Source organism: Molothrus aeneus, chromosome Z (assembly GCF_037042795.1).
Source record: "Molothrus aeneus isolate 106 chromosome Z, BPBGC_Maene_1.0, whole genome shotgun sequence".
In the NCBI taxonomy this organism is placed as follows: domain Eukaryota; kingdom Metazoa; phylum Chordata; class Aves; order Passeriformes; family Icteridae; genus Molothrus; species Molothrus aeneus.
In genome coordinates this window covers 7,616,920-7,638,197 of record NC_089680.1, presented here as the reverse complement: position 1 = coordinate 7,638,197, position 21,278 = coordinate 7,616,920, and the positions used below count along the sequence as shown (strand labels likewise).

The 21,278-nt window shown below is 39.5% G+C and overlaps 1 protein-coding gene across 1 annotated transcript in view; it reads right to left on the bottom strand.

Moving 5' to 3' along the window:
* Positions 1-21,278, bottom strand: part of DNAI1 (dynein axonemal intermediate chain 1) — a 139,660-nt gene that overhangs the window by 105,223 nt on the left and 13,159 nt on the right. Inside the window, exons 3-12 of the mRNA XM_066569125.1 lie at positions 20,300-20,389; positions 19,324-19,404; positions 17,445-17,571; positions 15,962-16,062; positions 14,992-15,165; positions 13,228-13,287; positions 11,028-11,162; positions 3,685-3,772; positions 2,826-2,943; positions 554-597 (exon numbers count right to left, since the gene is read on the bottom strand). Of these exons, the coding sequence (XP_066425222.1) occupies positions 554-597; positions 2,826-2,943; positions 3,685-3,772; positions 11,028-11,162; positions 13,228-13,287; positions 14,992-15,165; positions 15,962-16,062; positions 17,445-17,571; positions 19,324-19,404; positions 20,300-20,389 (1,018 nt within the window). The remainder of the gene's footprint in view (positions 1-553; positions 598-2,825; positions 2,944-3,684; positions 3,773-11,027; positions 11,163-13,227; positions 13,288-14,991; positions 15,166-15,961; positions 16,063-17,444; positions 17,572-19,323; positions 19,405-20,299; positions 20,390-21,278) is intronic.

The following is a 21,278-nucleotide window of genomic DNA, read 5'->3' as shown; positions in this document are numbered from 1 at the left end:
GACATAAGAATAAAGACATATTTGGGATGATAACAAAGGTTCCTGTTGCTAGTCTAGTCAAGTATCTTACACCAACATGTAGCAATTGTTTAAATTGAGAAGGTCAGCAAATACAGGTCTGTCCCCTTGTATGTACTCAGCTCCCTGCAACTCACAGCTATCAACTTACTGAATCAGGTGATTTATCCCTCCAACATCAAACTGGTCCTCCATGAATCTATCTAAACTCTTTTGAAATCATGTATATTTCTGTTCTCCAGACCACAAAGGAAAAAAGAATAGTTCAGCAATTCCATTATGTATCACATTATCCTGTTTTAAATTTGGTATAGTCCTACAGTAATTGCTGTCTATGCCTATATATTTCTGAATGTTCATGTCATGGAATGGAAAGGCCTAATCCCTGTATTGAGTCAAATCTCAATTTATTGCTATAAAATTGAGTTCTTGCTATGAGATGCAATCCATGCCTCAGAGGATTGTCTGAATTGATCTCAGAGCAACTGTTAAATATTTTAAATCTCTCAGTGATTCTTTTGCATTTAATACTTACAAGAACCATACCCCACTGCAAATAGATCCTTGTACTTTGGATTCCTGTAATGAGAAAACATATATAAGATGGCATTTATTATTAACCATGTAGTTCCACAGCAATACACAGTGTTTCACACATTAACTTCAGAGTTCATTCTCACAGGACTCCACTCAGTCTGAGGGTTCTGCCCTTTGACCATATGCACTAATAAAGTTTGTGAGTAACTCGTCCAAACTCATGATGCACAAAAAAGCAGAACATTAGAAGACCAAAACAGTAGATGAAAAGGATAAAAAGACAGACACGTCAATCTCCAGCATTTCTTGGCCTATCCATTTCACAATTGCAGGAAGTTTACTTTTAAAAATTAGATCTTTGAGGAAAGCAAAAAGGCAGGAATATATAGGTTTCCATCTTTCAGTGGAAAGAATTAAAGGATTTCTAAATCAATAAACTCACTTTCCCTACCTGTTATTAAATTATGAAAGATGCTTCCAGAGACAGCTATCAGTTCATAAATTCATGATCACAACCACAAATCAGGAAGGGAAATTCCCTTCTGACCCAGCTGGTGAACATTGTATTTCCTGTGGTAAATACTGGCAATGAGCAATTAGCCATCTACTATGTCTTCAAAAGTCCCTTTACTTGAAAAACATCAACTCTCTCTACAACTTCTGCTGTGGGTGGTAGATTGCTGCACGTAGGATTTCCATGGGACAAAGATCAGTACTGTTGTTTATCCCTGAGCTCACACAGCACAACCAGTGGGGAACAATTCCATGAAATGAACATATGTGGAAATTATCTATGAGTATTTTCTCTGAATTGCTACTGTGAATTGATAAAATAAACCCACTTCTCTTTTAATTTCTCCTTTTTCATTTGGGCTAGTACCTAGGCATCCTAATGCTCTTGTTCTTTTCACTAAATGCATCATCATGGCTAAAAATGAGAGAATAAAAATTGAATTACAAAAGCTTATTCCATAAAGCAATTTGGAGTAATTCTTCCAATTTCAGAGTCATCTTTCTCTTATCATTTTCTGGAGGCAAATTTAATAGCAGTATAAACTACCTATTAAAGATGCCTTTTCTCCCAATTTTACTTCCCATTTTTACTGTTATCTGTAATTCTCACACAACTGCATGCGTGATACTCTCTTACATAATACCACAGTGGCTTGAAAGGCAGAAGATGGCAATCCTGCTCTGTCTCTTCACAGATTCTCCTTATCAAGGCACAAACATGCTCACACAAACAAGTAAGAAGAGGCCTAACTGTGGGGGAGCACAGGGCAGGGTCTGACTAGGTATGTCTCATGCTCAGTGCATGAACCAAGCCAGTTTTGAGGAGCATCAGGCGTGTTAAAAAGTGAAAGGACTCATTTGTGCTGGTGATAAGTGGGGTTTTTTTCACAGTAATAACCATAGCAATAATATTGCAGAACGAAAGAGAGTAGATTTGCAAGTATCAGTGATCATTTTTGGATTGATCAAAATATGTGAAAGTGGACTGCAGGGCAAATGCCTACTGCACTGAACTGTGCAAGATCCCAGTACAAAAATACCTGTCTTGTCTGCAGGGGAAGCCCTTGTGTGGGGTGTGGCTCAGGTCACTTGGTCTGCTCAGCCTGGAGAACCCGAGACTGAGGGGAGACCTCACTGCACTCAAAATGTCATTGCGAGGAGGAGGGGCAGACACTGATCTCTTCTCCATGATGAGCAGTGACAGAAGCCAAGGGAATGGCATCAAAAACTGCATCAGGAGAGAGCTACATTCAATCTTATAAAAAGGTTCTTCACCCAGAGGGTGGATGGGCACAAGAACAGGCTCCCCAGGGAAGTGGTCACAGCACCAAGTCTGACAGAGCTCAAGAAGTGTTTGGTCAGCACTCAAGTACATAGCTGGATTTTTGGGGCTGTCCTATGCAGGGCTGATTCCTACAGCATACTGTTCAAAGATATGACACATCTATCCCAGCTTTTCCAAGAAAGGACTTTTCTTTGCCCTGTTAACCATGCTCGCTTTTCCCCAATGATGCACAGAGTCTCCTCTGCCTTCAGTTTCTGCTGAAGGGCACAAGCCAGTCACATTCAGCCTTACACAATCTTCTCTGCAACCAGAAGCACCAGGCACGTTTCAGTGCTGCCCAAGCAGCTGACTGTAACAAATCAAACCCGTGTTCCAGAGAAATCAGCCCTGCCTCATAAGATCCCTTTACATTCCATTCCACTCCACTCCCCAGTGCAACAGTCGAGATTAAGTTTGGAATGAAGAGACTTACCAGGAGAGGGCAGTAACTGCAAGTTTCTTGGTTTTTTGATACTGGAACTTCCAGAGTGGGAGGAGGGTTCCTTTCTGGCCTCTGTATTCATCTGATGCATCCTCAAAATATTTAAAATCTAAACAAAAAAAAAATCAAGGAAAGGTCCCAGTACATAAATCAGAAATAAATCAGCACAGTTCAATGTCAGGGAAGCTTTAAAAGACAATCTGTTATCCTCACAGCCTCTGCACAACCAAATTGTCAGTGTAAAATCTGTCTCAGTTCTTAAGTCCTGACTCCAAACCAGCAACTCAGCCCTTTAAATGCATTTTAACAAGCCCTCTCACACATAGGAAAAATAAAAATCAAACTGATAATCAGCAGACAAAAATTAACATGAAAATAGAAGCTCTGAGCAAGGTGTGACCTCAGGACACTCCCAGAGCTGGACATGGCTCTTCAGGAGGAAGCTGAGTGGATGCAGCAAAATTACTTTTGTAAAACGACATCAAGACTGAGCACATTGCCATGGTTGGTATGTGAGCAGGGATCAGCTCTGCTGTGGCTGCTGTCATAGCACCTGCATCCAGGAGTGAAGTACCTGCTGAGGGAGGGAAGTGCTGCAGGGAGGGCAGTGCTCACCAGACCTGCTGTCCCCAGCCAGATCAGAGCAGGGCTAATGTGCCATGGTCTTTGCTTGCCCATGGTCTGATGTGCTATTTGCCTTGTGTGAGTCAGCAGGTTCCTAGACCTGCTCGTTTTACTTCTGTTTTTCTACTCTGTTCTGTCCTGTCCTGTCCTTGCTGTGGCTGTAGGTACTTGTCTGCAGGACTGACACTTGAGACTTGAGTCAGAAGCACCTCTCAGTGGGCCATACCTTGTGCAATGTCATCATATGTGTTCAGGTTCACCATCCGTTCCGCTATTTTAGCAGCCTTTGCAACCATGCTTAGAGAATCGACGTGCTGAAGAGAAAAGAAAGGAAAACATATTTCCTGTCTGTTTACAGGTGCCTCAGACCTCATGTGACTGAAAAACCTGAATCCTTTGATCTTGAATACAGATTAATTTGCAATATGTCATACAATAACCTAATGAAACAAGCACTTGAAAAAATGTAATTGCTTTATTATAAATTTAGCAAGATACCATCCACAGCTGAGCTGCAGTAACTTCAGTGTTTGTTCCTGATTTAGCTCAATACAGGTAATTACCTCTAAAGGTAGATAAGAGTCTTGTCTTTCAATGTAACTCCTGACAGGATGACCTAAAAGGACACAGATGATTCCTACCCCATCTCACTGTGTAACAGTTCATCAGATTTGGTGATGAAATCAGAGGGGTTTGGTCATGCATGAGCAGTCTCTCATCTCTACCTGGAGAGCTCTAAGGTCTCATGCATTAAGTAAATGTCACAGGATTTAGGACTCCTTCAGTCAATCACTGGGTGATTCCAACCTGATCCATTCACACATCCACGGACAAGTAGAGAAAAGAGAGCCCAGCAGGGGCTGTTTGTCTGTCAGCAGGTGGGTGGTTCATATGCTTATCTCATAGAGCCCTCTGGCTGATCAGCATACCTTACTGAACTCCATTCTCAACTATTTTTTATGAGTGTGCTCTCTATACTCTGTGTGTATGTGTGACCACTAGTGAAATCCAAACTGGACTAACTAAAAAGAAGGACAAGAAGCCTGGGTGCTAGCAGTGGGAAGGACAAAGCTTGAAAGTCCACAGTGCTGAGCTATATAAGTAAGTCATCACACCTCTGTGCAATGCCAAGGCATATACAAAGTGCTCTGAGAGCTTGCTGCTCCAAGTACCTGAATCCCCATCCACTACTGCTGCCCCAAAGCCCCACCAGAGTTTCAAAGCCTTTAATCTTCAAGCCCCTGCTATGAACTGATGGCAGCCAGCACAGTAAGATTTCCTTCATAGTGACAACATTGGGAAGAAACATGCCATCCTTGACACAGCTCAGAGAGTGCCCTGAATATGAAAAGAAAAAGTGAAATGGGTTGACCAAACTACACCACACAGTCACAGTCAGAACCAGGAACATGACTTCAGATTTCGTCTGTCCCTCTGCTTCTTTCCTGGGCTCTGCAGAGACTCAAGGGAGATTGAGTCTCATTCAAACAGCACAAAATTAATAGGGATACACAGAGATGAGAGGACAAAAGAGAAAAAAGAATTCTATAAACTGTTACATTTTTTATAAATCCATGGTTTGCTTACACCTCCAGTAATGTGTGCAGTCCTCTTTTCCTAGAAAAAAATTAAGTAGAACTTGAAACCAAGTTCAGAGAAAGGCAGCAGATCAAGGCAGGAGATTCTTCCCCTCAGCTCCACTCTGGTGAGACCCACCTGGAGCATCCCGCTCTGGGTTCCCAGCACAGGAATGACATGGAACTGCTGGAGTGAGTCCAGAAGAGGCCATGAATATGATCAGGGCCTGGAGCCCCTCTTCTATGGAGACGGGCTGAGAGAATTGAGGTTGTTCAGCCTGGAGAAGAGAAGGCTCTGGGGAGACCCTAAAGTACCTTCCAGTCCCTAAAAAGAACCTACAGGAAATACAGGGAAGGACTATTCATCAGGAAGTATAGTGACAGGGTGAGGAACACCTGTTTTAAAATGAAAGAGGGTAGATTTGGATCAAATATTAGGAAAACATTCTGTACTGTGAGTGTGTTGAGGCACTGGCACAGGTTGTCCAGAGAAGCTGTGGATGTCCCAGCCCTGGAAGTGTTCAAGGCCAGATTGGACAGGGCTTTGTGCAACCTGGTCTAGAGGAAGGTGTTCCTGACAGTGGTACAGTGCTCAGAATGAGATGATCTTTAAGATCCCTTCCAACCCCAAATCATTCTATTAATTTATTATATGATTCCACAAATTTTATTTTTGGGGAGTGTCAGCAGAAAGCAGACTAAAAATTAAAAAGAAATAAAACAAAAAACAAAACAACCTTGTAAATGCAGAAACAATATATTATTCAACTGGGGTTTTTTTCTGCAAAGCAGGAAACTCTCATGAAACTCTCAGGAAACTCATGAATCCAAAAAGTTTTAAGTCAGCTTTTCTGTCAGGTAGCTATCCTGTTAACAACACCTCTATGACTACATTTTTGACATTATAAGTGGATAAGAGTAAGTTATTTTCTCTTTGTATCCTGTCCTGTTTCAGATTTTATTTATTCTGTATGCTGCTAAAATAAATCTTCAGAGGAAGTGCTAGGCCTAATTTCTCCTTCTTTAAAAAAAATTCTTTTTGAAACACGCTTTTCCACCTTAGGCCAATTCTGAGCTAGCTAGCCAAATGCAAGGAGAGCTCATAGGATACCAGGTTTGCTTTGTTTATTTCTGTGCATAACTTATTTTTAGAACAGCAATAATGTTAATTGAATCATATGTAAAATGGATAATGGGCTAATACTTCAGAAAAAAATGTCTGGGTCTTGCTTTGTAATTCCTTATCACTAACTGCCTCATACTTGCCTCTCAGCCGCTGTCCAGTTGCAATCTGTGACTCCCATAAACTGAAGCATGAAAAAAAGCTTCTACTGGTGTGTAACTGCATATCCAGGAGGCAAACCCCACCCTGAAATCAGTGCAATATCCACTCATACCTCTAGCAATGTATGTGCTATGACTAGAAGAGCCCCTTGTTTGCAAAGAAAGAAGCACAGTACAGGGCTACTGTCATTGTTGCCCAGCCAACACCTGAATACAAACACCAACTGTAAATCCCAAATAAAGGCCCCCAGCTCAAATCATGTCAAGCAGTTATTAATTCCATAAGTGTACTCATCTCTTCTTTTTCACTCTTTGCTTTTAATTCTGATAAACTGCAAACAGAAAATTGAAGACAGGGGAGTCGGTAACAACTCTTGCACTCTTCAGGATGACCAGGAACAGGTGAACAATAATGTGAAAGTTAATTGCATTCTAATTCACCTGTTACATGAAAAATGATAGTAGCCATCATCCAAGAGCTTCCAAGTGATATTTGTGACCCTGTGGGCTGTCTCACCAGGCACATCTCAGACAGGTATAATGCTATTATGAGATAGACAAGTGAGACAGAACCTCACATGATTCAGAAATGCACATTTCTCTGTTAAATATAAATTTTGTTTGGACTTCTTATGACAATGATCAACCACCTCTCACTGCAGAAAATTCCTGCTTTGATTTCCTATTTTAATTAATTTAATTTATATTTTAATTTCTATTTTTCTAATTGGTTGACATCATCAGTATTTCTGTTGACACTCTCCTCTTCTTTAGTAACCCTCTTTCTCTCTCTGTTATCCAAATCAGAGTCCCTACCTACCTTTGCATTAACAGATAAATATGCTAAAATTTTCTAGTGTTGTGAAGTCAAGCTTTCAATTTCTTATGATATTTTCCATATCTATGTAGTTTTGCAATCATTGAAAAGTGATGATCAAAATCACATATCCCTGCCTGAAAAGGTATCAGCTCACCTTACATAACATAATATCTTCTCTACTATTCATCACAGGGTAAATTCCAACAGTGGACTTGTCTCTCATAGACACATTACAGCTCCCCAACCAACATGGAGTTGCTGGAGAAACAGACTCATGTTTGTCTCTGTCATTACAGACTATAAACCTGTTCCTTACCAAAGATTGTTTTGATACTCCAATATGAAGTCTTCCACTCCACCAGTCCCTCTCACAACCTTTCTGGTCTATCTAATAATTGCCTAATGGCACTATAGCAATAGTTTTGCTATTGCTAAACAGAATTCCAGCTAGATTACCTTTCCTCTACTTTGCATGTTCAAGGAAAACACAAATTGCTTTTCATTAAAGAAAGAGATGACATTATTTGGACACAGCCTATCTTTAGTAAATATGTGCTATTTTATTCCATTTCATATTTAATCCCTGTTCTGTATTTTTTCCTCCTCATTAACTCTGTTGCCTTGTGTGCTGGTAAAGGTCAGACTGATGGTATTGTTTTTACCTCTCTTGCATACATGTCCTTGTTATGGTCTAATCACATTGCTCCACTGCTCTTTGCATAGATTCATTCAAAATCCTTAATGCCAGACTTGTGTTTTCATACCTTGCCATTTAAGGGTGAGAGGAGCAAGCCTGCACCAATTGCATCAAGCTCTTTACATTTTGCTTCTCCCTCAAATACTGTCATTTCTAAGTTCATTCAAGAACATAAGGAGGGTTATGGATCAGACCAAGCATCTCTGGGTCAGAACTGTGGAATCACAGAATCATTTGGGTTGAGAAGATTTTTAAGATCATTGAGTATCCTCCCTGTAATCAGAGCCATAAACAGATGGTACAGGAACAGAAAGAGCAGGACAGGCAGATACAACACTTCTGTCTAGTTATCTCTGCTTCCAGATATTTTCAGCTCAGAAAATTTCATATCATTCCACTTTGGTATTCTGTGTTATCCATGGTCTGTGTACTGCCTTGATTAAATACTGAGGAAAAGTTCCAAAAGTTGTATCACTGCTATTAGATGTAGCACACCCTTTCCCCTCTAGTTCCATTTGAGTGAGAGGCACATGGAGAGATTTCTAGGAGTTCCTCATTACAGCCTCCAATCAAATATTTTCTATTATTCCAACTTCTATTCCCCCACACATCTTCTTTATAAAATTCTCACCCTCCCTTCTGTTGAAATTCTTGGTTATCTCCCTTCCTTTCCTGTTGGCTGCCTCTATTGTCTGTTTTGCTAAACCATGTCTTTCTTGTTTTTCCTAGCAAGAAAGCTGCAATGCTTAGCTTCATTTTACTTCTCTTCCCCCAGCGAGAAACTTCTGTCAAGAACTGCCAAGGTTCTCCTCTCTTTCCTTCCCCTCCCCTCTTTTCTTCTCTGCTTTTCCAGTCATGCACTCCTTTGACCTCTTATTCAGTACCAGTACTGTTTTCTCTCTCTTTTCATTCACTACATTTTTAAATCCTCATCTAACTCCTACCATCATCTCCAGCTGTGGCTCTAGTTCTTGGATCTTCTCTTTCATGGCCTCCTACCATAGCAACATCTTCCATGAGAGACCCACCTGTGGTAATAGCCAATTTCATCTTCTTCTTTCTCTGGGGTTAAATCTGGTGCTATCTCAGTAGCTATCATAGTTTTTCTTGCTAATACTTAGCCTGACCAAAGCAATGTTAGAAATTAATTGTGGCTTCTAGCCATTGCAGCTTGATCCAGATCCGCCATGTCTCCTGCTTGATGTTCCACAGTTCCCTTCAGCAATGACCAAGCACAGTTTGGCCTTAAAAAGCACTCAGCTGGAAAAGCTCTGCTTTAATTAGCATAGTGTAACATATGTAATGTGTGAGTTAGCACTCCACAAATCCTACTTCTCCATTTGCTGACTTGAGGCCAGAAATACAGATTCTGATGCCATCAGCCTTTAATTTCCATACACCTACATCTGAACAGACATATTAACTGTTTTAAGTCTGATTTGAGCCTTGGAGTTCTTCAGGTTGCATTTTTCCCAGTTAATGGGTGAAGAATTCATCAGGTTTTTCATACACTTCAGGTTGGTTGATCAGCCTCACAGAGGACCTCAGTTTGGGTCTGAGGTGCCTTTAGCTCTGCATAAAGAAGCATTTCCTTTCACTTATTCAGTGCATCAACTTTTTGGTTTCCCTTCAAGTCCCCTGGAATGTGTTAAGTGTGAAAAGCAAAACACCAAAGGGACAGATAGCATGAGTGACTGGATTTCAATTTCCCACTGTTGTAAGCAGAGTGGGTAGCAGGTACTTTCCAATATGGTTTCACTTTATTTTCATTTAGCTTTTAGCAGTCCACCCTTTAAGCCTGTAATTGCAATGTTGACTTGAGGCTTAATTCTCCAAAACATACACAGGTGAAAGGTTTACTGGTTTTCAAAAGGACAGTGAATTTCCAAGGCACAATTCACAGGAAGAAGCCTATGAGAACATGTTCCTGGTCTGTTTATACTGTAAGGTTTATGCTGGCACAGTGCTGCCTTGTGGCTAAACCAGCCAAATCCTCTGCAGTTGTATTGGCCATATGGTAGGAAAGAGCTAAAGCCAGTTTCAGGAGTCAGCTCTTATTAAACACACACACACACACACACACACACACACACACACACACACACACACATACCTCTCTATCTATCTATCTATCTATCTATCTATCTATCTATCTATCTATCTATCTATCTATCTATCTATCTACCTATCTATCTATATCTTTATCTTATGTTGATATGTCTACACCTATTCTAGGAGAAAGTTATGAACTGATTTCCATGATTCTGTATTATAATTCTCAGGGTATCTTGCTCCAGTCATTAAAGAAATTATTTCAGTTTGCCTTCTAAATTGTTTACCTTAGACTGGGGAAGAAAGAACCAGCCAATTAAACCATAATAGAAACTTCCTGAACCCCTTGAAAACATTTCGGAACATGAAGAAGATCTTTCAGGGTTGTCATATTGTCCTATACATTGTACACTTGGTGTTTGAAGTGGGATAATATTTTTAAGACAGGGATACTGTCACTTTGATAGAATGAACTGTCGTTCCCACAAGGTACTCCTAGGTTACTCCTGAATCTGGATTAGGAGTCAGTATCACTCTCACAGCAAGGTCACAGAATCAGGTCAGGGCATGGCATGTGTTAGGACACCTGATATTCTGAGAAGCATGCCACTTAGGTATCCATAATTAGAAAATGTATAAATTGTAATTCAATAAAATAATTCAAAATTAAAATTAAAAAAATAGTGAGAAGTGTTTTACTATAGTGCTGTATTTTGAAATATTCATAAATTTCAGTGCCTTTCAGATTGAAACATTGTATGTAAAACCATCATCCCTTACAACTCTTTGAAAAATCACAGGTTGTTTCTACCTATTTCATTCTTTTATCTCTCACATAATAATCAAAAATGTGAAACAAACACAGTGCACAAAAACCAACAGCTATATATCTCACTTGGAAATCTGGTTTGAAAATAAGATTACGCAAAATCAAAATCCTGTTTTATACAGCACAACAGAAATTCTGTTTTGGGAATTCAATTTCTAGCAAAAACTAACTTTTGCATTTCCTAAAGGTGTTTTTTGCCTCCTAAGACAACAAGCTACACAGCCAACATGATTTACTTTGACCCGACTTGCTCTACAGATGCACCCACCAGCACTTTGAACAACCTTTTTCCCCACATTGTGAAACATACCGGTGGCTCCACAACGGATAACTTTCTTCCAGTTTTCTGATCTTCTTTCTTTACTGCCACAGGTTTTGCTTTTTCTTTCTCTTTTGCCTTTTCCATTCTCTCAAGTTCCTCCATATAGGAATCATAGATAAACCACTGAGGGACAGACAGAGGCAGGATTTACCAAGACCTGATCATATTCTTGAGAACAGCCAACTACACCAACACAAAAAATATGAGAGTCATCACAACAGTTCAACTGTTCCTGGAATTAGCTGAACATCTGTCTTCTTACACAAAAAGTCAAGACTGAAGGTCCAGGATTTTTCAGGAATGATGGAGCATGTCTTATTTTAAGAACATTACAGCATTCTTAATAATTTCTTTCCTCCAACACTCTACTTGCTTATTTGACTCTGTCTGTACCATTATTTTTGCAGGACTTTGTGTTTGGCTAATTCACCAGTGTTTAACAGGAAACATGCATTAAACATTTGCTTTATGACATTTCTCATGTGGTGTTGGAAAATTAAATTGTAGAAGCTTAACACAATTTAAATTTGGACTCCAACTCTGCAGCATATGATCAAATGGAAACTGAGAGCAGTTTTACATCTTCTGCTATGCCACATGCCACACGTCTTACTTGAGTAATCCAAAAGTAACTTCTCTTAAGAATTATTCATTAGTATTGAAATCCTAGTATTGTATCTGAGGCCAGTATTTTTCTTTCAGGACAAAACAAAAGGCAATCTGACATATTAGCTTAGGATAGGGAGTATGATTCAAATATAGACTATAGACTAGAACATTGAAATAAAGATAGCAGAACTCTTTAGAAAAAAAAAAAAAACAACTGTATTGTGTTGTACATTTGCAGAAATAAAATGGAAAGATGTTCCAAACATCGGGGAAAGGACAAAGAAGATGAGACAAGTATGAGAAGGGGTAGAACAGAAAAGTTTGGAATATGAGATTGTGAACATAAGGAAGAACATAAAGGAAAAAGAGCTGAGGGGAAAAAAGAGTTTCTATAAAAACACTATTTTAGACCCACTGAAAATTTCAACAATACAAAAGGAAATCAAAGGAAAACCTTTCCTCTAAGCTTTCAAACATTTAATGCAAAATCTTAGTCAGGGGCTAATTATCTTAAAGATCTGTGTTCTAAGTCTCGGGGCATCTCACTGTAAGGAAAAAATTGGAAGAAAACTCCAGCTGGAGGGAAGGAAGATCTCAAGCCAATTACTCTGTAATTTCAGGCTCAGGAATAGAATAGATTACAGTTTTTAACCTGACAGAGATACTTCCACTCCCTTCCTATCATTTTCCTATACCAGCATTTTTTAAATTGCTGCCATTATGTTACAGTGTCTTCTCCCGTTCCTCTACTCACTGGTACCCAAATGGTGTTTTCAATACCAGTTTGATACACTAGTTTGAAACAATGTTTATATCTGTGACAAACACAATTACATTTCACAAATATCTGAGAATTAATCAGCAGACTTGGCTGATTCCCTTTCCACTGAAAGACACAACGTATTTCTTGTGTGAAATTTCATCCAAAATAGTTTATTTTACATTTTTAAAGGATTCAGAAAAAGCTACAGAGCCTTTCATCATGAATAGATAGGCACATTTCTGCTACATAAAGCAGAGTTAAGTCTCTTGCAACAGTCCCTTTTGCTGTAGTTCTCACTTGGTTCAGCTTCAGGCTTTAGAAACCTGCTTTTGCATACTGCTAAACTTAGTCAGAGTAAAAATCCAAGTGCTGCATATGCCAAATTCCTAACAATACTCCAAGAGAGAGCTATATCCCTAGAGGAGCCAGTACCCTGCAGGCTGCAGCCCACCTCCTCTTGAATCCAAAACTTTTCTCACCCTGTGGTTTCCTCATTCCCACTCACTTAAGACTGTCTAAAGCAGACAGGTCAGGGTGGCTGGCAAAAAATAAACCAGTGAAAAGCATCTAAACTGAGACACTTAACCTTAGAAATATAAACCATGAGCAAGTTCACCCATTAAGGCAGAAGAGAGCGTCATACTAGTTTGCTGTCAGAGTCAAATGGGAGACCAAAGCCACAGTAAAGGAATTCATTCCACTGCAAGGAATGTAAACACAATAATTCGGTTTTAACTGTCTCACACCTCAATTTCCAAAATATAGTCTAAAATAACTTTAAAGATAAAAAGGAGATAAATATAGATATAGATTTACCTGGTTAACATTGTCTGAGAAAGTTTCAAAAGGTGCAGGATCAGTTTGCAATCCTTTTTCCTGAAAAAAGAAAAAGCTTGAAGAAGCATAATCTCAGCATTGAAGCCCTCTGCAGTACCACAGACTAATTGTGGAAACAGTCTGTATGAATAACTTGATATCCAAATGACTCCTAGGGCAATGTACAACATTGTTGGTGATTGTGCAACTATAAAACGATTTTGTTGTGAGCCAAAAGAATGTTCACAAGAGCTTTTGATTTTTTCCCACATACTTCAAATATTTCAGCAGTTAATTTTGAAGGAATTCAAATGGGTTTTTTTCACCTCTATAATTTGAAATGTTCTGGTACCAATTCTGGTATCAGTTATGACATCCTACCAAATTTGAGAAGTTTTGTTCTATATATTAAAAAGCCAGTTGGATACAACAATAAGAACAAAAGAATTGAACACAGTCAATTCATCTGATGCTACTGAAATAATATTTTTACCATCCTTACATCAACATTCTGAAATAAATCAATATATTTCTATGAAACGTTCCATTAAAAGAACAGCATCTTCTTTCAAAAAACTGTTGTATCAGAAAAATTTTAAGAAGCTGCCTGTAGCATTTCACTGACCTCCGAAATTAAGACATCTCAGAGGTGAAAACTGCACATCTAGTACAGCACATAGAAGTATTATGCAGCTATTTAAGGTCTATATTCTGCTTTCAAAGCAGAATCCTACAGAGACACACAAGCTTCTTCCAATAAAATCATTGGGAAGAAGAGAATATTCAGATCTGGGAAAAAGAAATGAGAAATTCCACAGCTTCCACTGGGATTTTTGAAAGATGCAGAATCCAAGCTCAAACTTCATAGCAAGCACCCCACTGCTGGACAAGCTCTCCTGAGATCTGTCTCCAGCAGCACAGTAACTCATATATCTCTCTGAGTCCTTCATATGTAAAGACATCTAACCCTAGGTGTAATGGCTGTAAGACAACAGACAGGCTCTTTGGGGAAATATACACTCCAATTGTAGCAAGGAAAACAAAATAATTTTATCTCTGAAACTTGTATACCTGGTGTAGGAAACTCCTTTTTGAGCACTCTGTCAGGAGTCAACATCACCAGGATTGCCCAGTCAGAAGGCCCCATGAAAACATGCTCACAGGGAATGGCTGTAGGTTCAGCAAAAAGCTTAGGGAAGGAACATAAGGATTTGGGTCTCTACTTATTGGAAAGTGCATGCAGAGTGGGAGGGAGATGTACCATGTACAAAAAGTACAGATTTGTCACACTTACATAAGTTTGTTACTCTAGTACCCATGCTTAATACAAGCCCAAACACATTTGTCCTTGAGATTATATCTTATCTATTATATCTCTGCTCCATTAACAAGAATTGAAGTACAAAACTATACAATATACAGTGACAAACAGAAATTGCTTTCACACATTCCAAGTACTCAGCTGCTACCTTAACGTTGCTCCGTACATTTTCAGATGAGAAAATAGACTTGAGAAATATATCCAAGTAGAGGCTTAAGGTTTTACAGTAGCATCAAAACTTTTTGTAGGCTGTTCAAGAGTTCATGAGGCAAGAAATTTTCTGTCACCATTGTCACTACACCAAACATTTTACAACAGTACAACCACTATACCTTTTTTCCTAATAGTATAGATAGATCACAGGATATGATACAAACACAGGTGATCTACATGCCCTCTCAAAGGAAAGATCCTCCAAGTCACTGAAGGAAACAGCAACATACCCGCAGAGGATAGTGGTATGTAGTTGAACCTCTCTCAATGAAGTTGAACTGGTTTGCAAGCTTCCTTTCTGGCGGTTTTTGGGGAGGAGGCTCTTCCTCTGCTGCCTCAGCTGTTTCAGCTTCTTGTTCCCCTTCTCCCCCTCCTTCTCCTCCTCCCTCTCCCTCTCCTTTAGCCTGCAAGAAAAAACAGCAGTGACTTCACCCTGAGAGAATCAGTCATCTCCTTCCTTCTTCTGAGACTGCTGGTTTCTGCTGCCTAGTGAAGGAGACTGTAACTGAAGATTAAATATTTAAGATGCAAATTAGGAGACTTCCAGCACTCAGATCAATGAGATTCTGAAATTATATCTGAATGGGAAAATATACATTCAGGGACTGAAATTACTTTAAAACCTGACATAAGAGAGATACCTGACATGAGAGAGATAATATAGCACAGTTGCCTTTGGTAAAATGGACTCAGGGACCCCAAGATTTTGTTACAGTCCCATTACCCTGTGTTTTCATTTCCTTGCTAGACAACGAGTTTCACCTGAAACTCTGACACTGTGGGTTCTGACACCATGTGGATAAGAACAGACATTCACAGGCTACGCCTTTCCTATCAGCCTTTAAATTGAGCCACTACTTCATTCATTCAGTTAAGTCTTTATCACCTCTCCAGATTTTTGTTTTTCACCAATGGACATACTGTCCAGGAAGATTCTAGATCCCAGCAGATTATACTTTATTTTAATATAATATCTGGATAAAGACAGATCTGGTATCATTTCCTTGTTCACCTTCTATATCTGAAAAATGGCAGCAGGACCACAGCGGCCCAGGAGAACATGGAGGTTCTCACCTACAGTACTGACATCTCAGACATAAAATAATCAATCACAGAAGCAAACCCATTTTATAGTAATGTAATTTAAAAGCTAATGCTAAAAATAAAATGGACAGCTCTTAGCTGGCTATAGAGAATTACCTCAGCTTCTTCTGTGGGTTCTTCATCTTTAGTCTCTGCCTCTTCAGTTGGCTCAGCAGCAGCCTCCACAGGAGCCTTTTCCTCCTCAGCAGGAGTCTCTTCTGATGACAGAAAGGATAAATGAATGAGCCCAGAATAACAGGACATCTTATCCAATATTCTACAGATCCTCTGTCTTCTGGAGCATAGATGTACGTATGTACCCCTTCCTAATTCTGTATCACTAGACAACACAGTAACAAATCCCCACTTTGGAGAACAATTGTTTGCTCAAAGCCACAAAAGGTCACAAGAGTATTTCTAGAATTCATCTGCAGTACTCCTGGATTAACTGGAATAAAAAAATAAATGTTTTAACTCAGAGCAAATTTCTGTAACCCTTCTGATCTGAGTAACTCTGTTTCTGGGTATCACTTCAGCTCCAGACCTTTCTATCGTCCAGAATTTTCTGCAGTTTGTACAACTACTAAGAATGTTTTCAAGGCACACAGAAGTTATAACGTGGTTGTTCTTATTTATATGGATAAAAATTAATATACTAGTCTTGTTTGACATTGATGGATATCTACATTCCAATCTTAGCCTTGACTGTGTAGCCATGCTAGCATAGAGCCACTTGAAACTAATTGGTTTGGAATCTATGAAAAGCACTGCCAAAAATCCATGATTTCATGGCATTGAAGATCCCATTAAACACTTTGCCCTACTTCAAATCATCATTCATAGTTTGTTAAGTGTAAAATAAAGGAGGCACAGACCCTCAGAAACTCCAAGCAAAAACTATTCTCAGGAGTTTACCCAGTGTTATCATTGTGCCTGCAGTTACCATTTTGACGGAACACTCATTGTGACAGAAATTCTCCCATCACAAACAGCAGAAATACAACAAAATCACTAGCCATTACATCATTCCCTGCTGAAAATTCAAACCTTGAACTCTTCACTAACAACAGAGCTTTCAGTATCTGGTTAATGCATCTTTTTGTCTGAACACTAAGAGTGTTGATAGTAGCTCAGATCAAAGGTCCAAGTAGTTCAGGGTTTTGTATCTCACATTGTCTGAAAGTATATGTCTTGGTGAGAATTGAAGAATTGGTCATGCATGTGATAGTTTCCTGAAAAATCACCCAGATTCCAAACATTTCTGCTTTAATACTTTAAAGCATGTCTGAAACTTTCAAAATAGGCTAGGTAGTTTAGACATGTATGTCCAGCTAGTGGTAGTGAAAGATGTTTAAAAGGCACTAAATAACTTGGAAAATTTCAGTGTTAGCATTCAAATGACTCAAAAAACACACGCTATTTTCTAGACTGCAGCAAACATCTGGCTGATTATTTTTCTAATTTTGATTGCCAACAGGCAGGCAAGCTCAAGTAGGAGCAGTTTAATTCTGTGGTAATGCAGCATGATCATTCCATCATGTTGAATAAGAGGAACTAGTGACTATCTGAAAATTATCGTGGTATCAGACAATAAAGCTACCTGCTTCAGTGCATGATCTGATACTCTGGCGTCTGCCTTCATCTGAATCTTTGTGTATCAAATATCCATTCAAAGTGAAGTGAACGGCTGTATGATCCATATCGTCCACTAGCTTGTATGCTCGTTCCTACAAAAGTAAAACCCAACAAAATCATAGAATCATAGAATCCTGGAATGGAATGGAATGGAATGGAATGGAATGGTTTAGGCTGGAAGGAATCTTAAAGAACATCTTGTTGAAACCTCCCTGCCTTGGGCAAGGACACCTTCCCCTAGCCCAGCTTGCTTAAAGCCCCATCCAACTTGGCTTTGAACACTCTCAGGGTTGCAGAATCCATAATTTTTCTGGACAACCTGTTCCAGTGCCTCACTATCTTCACAGTAAAGAACAGCTTAATCTGTATAATTTAGTTTTTAGCTGCACCTAAAAGCAAACAGAAGCCACCAAAGAACACAGATGCTTCAACAGTTCACTTACTTTGATTTGCTTACCATGTCAATCACAGCATACCACTGAGCTCACTTCAGTCATTGTGGAGAATTTGAAGATACAGATTACTGATCACCTGTCTATATACCATAAATAAGGAAAGCTTCAGCTCCAAATGGAAGAGAAGGGCTTTTTTTTATTATTCCATAAGACTGATTTCCTTTCTCTGGAATCTTGCGATGGTTGGTCGAACAAGTACAGTAGCACAGAGGTGAGACAGACATGGGAATATTTTACTTGGTTTTCTCTTCTCTTAGGTGTTGGTTTTGACAGGGATAATATTCTTTACAGTAGCTACTGTACTTTGGGACTGTATTTTGGATTTGTGCTGAAAACAGTGCTGATAACACAGGGATGTTTTGGTTATTGCTAAGCAGCATTTGCACAGTTCTGTTCCCCACCCCACCTCATCACTAACTCACCCATCTGACTCCAAGGATATTCCATACCATATGGAATGCTTAGCATATAAATCTGGGGGAAAAAGAATGCTGGGTGGAAGAATAAGAATGAGGGGAGGGAATGTTTGGAATGACAGTGTGTATCTTACCAAGTAACCATTAAGTGACATGGAGCCCTGCTTTCCTAGAGATTGCTGAACATCTGCTTCAAGTGGTGAACTAATTCCTTGTTTAGCTTTGTACAGCTTTTGCTTTCCCTCTTAAACTGTCTCCAACTCAACCCATGAGTTTTCTCACTTCTACTCCTCTGATTCTCTTCTCTGTCCTACCATGGGAGACTGAGTGAATGGTGGGGCTTAGTAGCCAGCTGGGATTAAACCACGACACCCCTCTAAATCTGGGAATAATTCAATGCCAGAGTTGGAGGAGCTGTCTCCATGCCCTTTCGTTCAGGGCAAAGCTATCACCCACCCTCCCTATGTCCCTACTGTGTTGGTGGCTGTATATGGTAGCGGCAGAAGGCTGCTACATAGTAACACAGTGTGTGCCCTGCACCTATAAAAGTGAAGGTGCGACTCTTGGATATTTTCTGGCTGTCTGTTGCTCACTCCTACTCATCATGAATAAAGCTGGTCATTGATTTCACAAAACAAATTTCTGAGCTCTCCTACAATTCAATCTTCAAGTGTGGATACTGAGACATAATTCGTACAGACTGAGAAAAACTTTGCCTTTTGTCCTTTAACCACCAAAGAATGGGAAAAGTAACTACATGAGATTAGGTATAATTATTACCTTTACTGACAGATCTTGTACCGTAATTATGAAATCCTAAATAAATGAATCAATGTTTTTAGACTTTTACGCTCTACAAAAACCCTTGAAGAACGATTGGCAGTAAATATGTAATAAGATGTAACTGCAAAAGGAAAACACAAAACCAATTAATTGTGAAAAATTCCGGTTTTATACGTCATGTCACACTTACTTTAAAGTTGAATCTGACAATATCACGTGGAACATGGGGATTATCAGCTGTCAAGGTACGTATAATTTCCTGTTTTAATTCCTTTGGAATGAAACAAAATAGTACTGTAAATAAAACTTCACTACTAATACAATGTACAGCAATGAAATCACCATGTTTATGCTCAGTTCACTGCAGATAACGCATATACAGCTAATGCCACCAAAAGAACAGTGCTTGGGGACAACCTGGCTCACAGTGGAATCCAGAACAGTCATCCTGCTTCCTACTACAGTATTTCAATGGGCTTTCTTGATTTTAATTCTTATCTAAGATACAGTATCACTTGAAAAATGCTAACTGCATTCTATAGGGTGAGACAGACAACTGATGTCCTTAAAATTTACATTGTCCAAAAATAAACAATAAGCTCAGTAGCAGTACTTTTAGGATTGACCACTGTGAACAAACAAAAAAAAATATTGCTAACTATTTTTAGTGCCTGAGTTGGAGGACATACATAAAACTTCCCTGTCACAGTGGTAGTTTAAGGACAGGGAACAATGCTAGAGTTTTATAAGGCAGTGAGCAGAGAGAAACAACTGCAGTTGGAAGGGTGACCAATTGCAATGCTACTGAACCAACAGAAGAAATAGCAATAAAATTGTAGGACACTTCCCTGTCCTGTGTATTGCACACAGGCACCTGAAAAGCTCAGGGCTGGCTCTGGGTCCTCCTTAACTGAGCAAAGCCCCAGCCCCCTTTTTGTTTTTGGATTACCTCCAGGCAGTTACAGTGCTTTAAGCCCAGAATTGGGTTTCATAGCACATTCTCCCTGTTTTCTTGTTGAAGCCATTTCATATGTTACTGCAGACACTGTACTTCAGCAAGTACTGAAGTTTCACTCTTGCAGAATTTCCTCCAAAACTGACGGGTAGGCTTCTGCTTATGGAGTTTCATACACACTTCATGACAAGACAGGCACTGCTTTACTCACAGCTTCAGTCAGCTCCAGCTGATCCGGGGATCTGACTGCAGCCCTTGCTGTCGACCCATCCTCTCCCATTTCAGGAAAGTCATCTTCATCCTAGAACAGGAATGACAAGCTCAGAAATGCAACAAGACTCTGACAGTTTTGCTTCTTGCCAAAGCAGCACCTCTTGAAGCACAGAGCAAAGAGATAAAAAGAATATTCTCACACCCATCTTTGCTTTGAGCAGAGCAGAAGAACACAAAGGGCAGGCCAAAATCTGAAGATTTTCATATGGCTACACTTGCCAGCAGGAGTTCAGTGAGTTGGAGGAGCTGCACCCTGAAGATAATTCCTGCCCTGGCACAAAACTGGATTAACTCCAATAACAAAACTCAAGTGATTCCACTTCAATCTCAGTTTAAAAGTTGGCAATTCTGTTTCCCTTGCCACATAATACCCATTGGTATTATAGGACTTAAGGACTACTCAAGGGCACAAGCCAAGAACCTGCAATTACTCCTGACTTATTATTCTATAGGCTACTCTTAGAATTTAGTTTGAAATACAAAGCTGCAGGGATGTGGCTCCTGGAGGAATGTTAACCAATTTCTTGCAAAGGCCAGCATGTCTCCATTCTGCAAACAACAGACTGCTGCTCTCCCTGGGCTAGCACTGGACTCATGTCATGATATAAGGTCATTAAAAAGAAAATGAATCACTGCAGGAATGAATTTCAATTAATTGTCCTTACAGAAAAAACTGTCAGAACACAAAACTGCTGATTAAAGTGCTTAACTGCTCCAGGCAAAATTTCTCCCTCAGTTCAAATTGTGTAATGAGTTGATTTAAAATAAATCAATCATTCTTGTAAATACAGTTCTCTCAGGTCTGCTGACTTTACAGCCATACAAAGCTGAGGATGAGTCCAAGGTGTAAGTACAGCTTATGGCTGAAGCTATAGAGGCTGGACCCAGCAATGCTTTGCTACCTGCAGAGTACCACA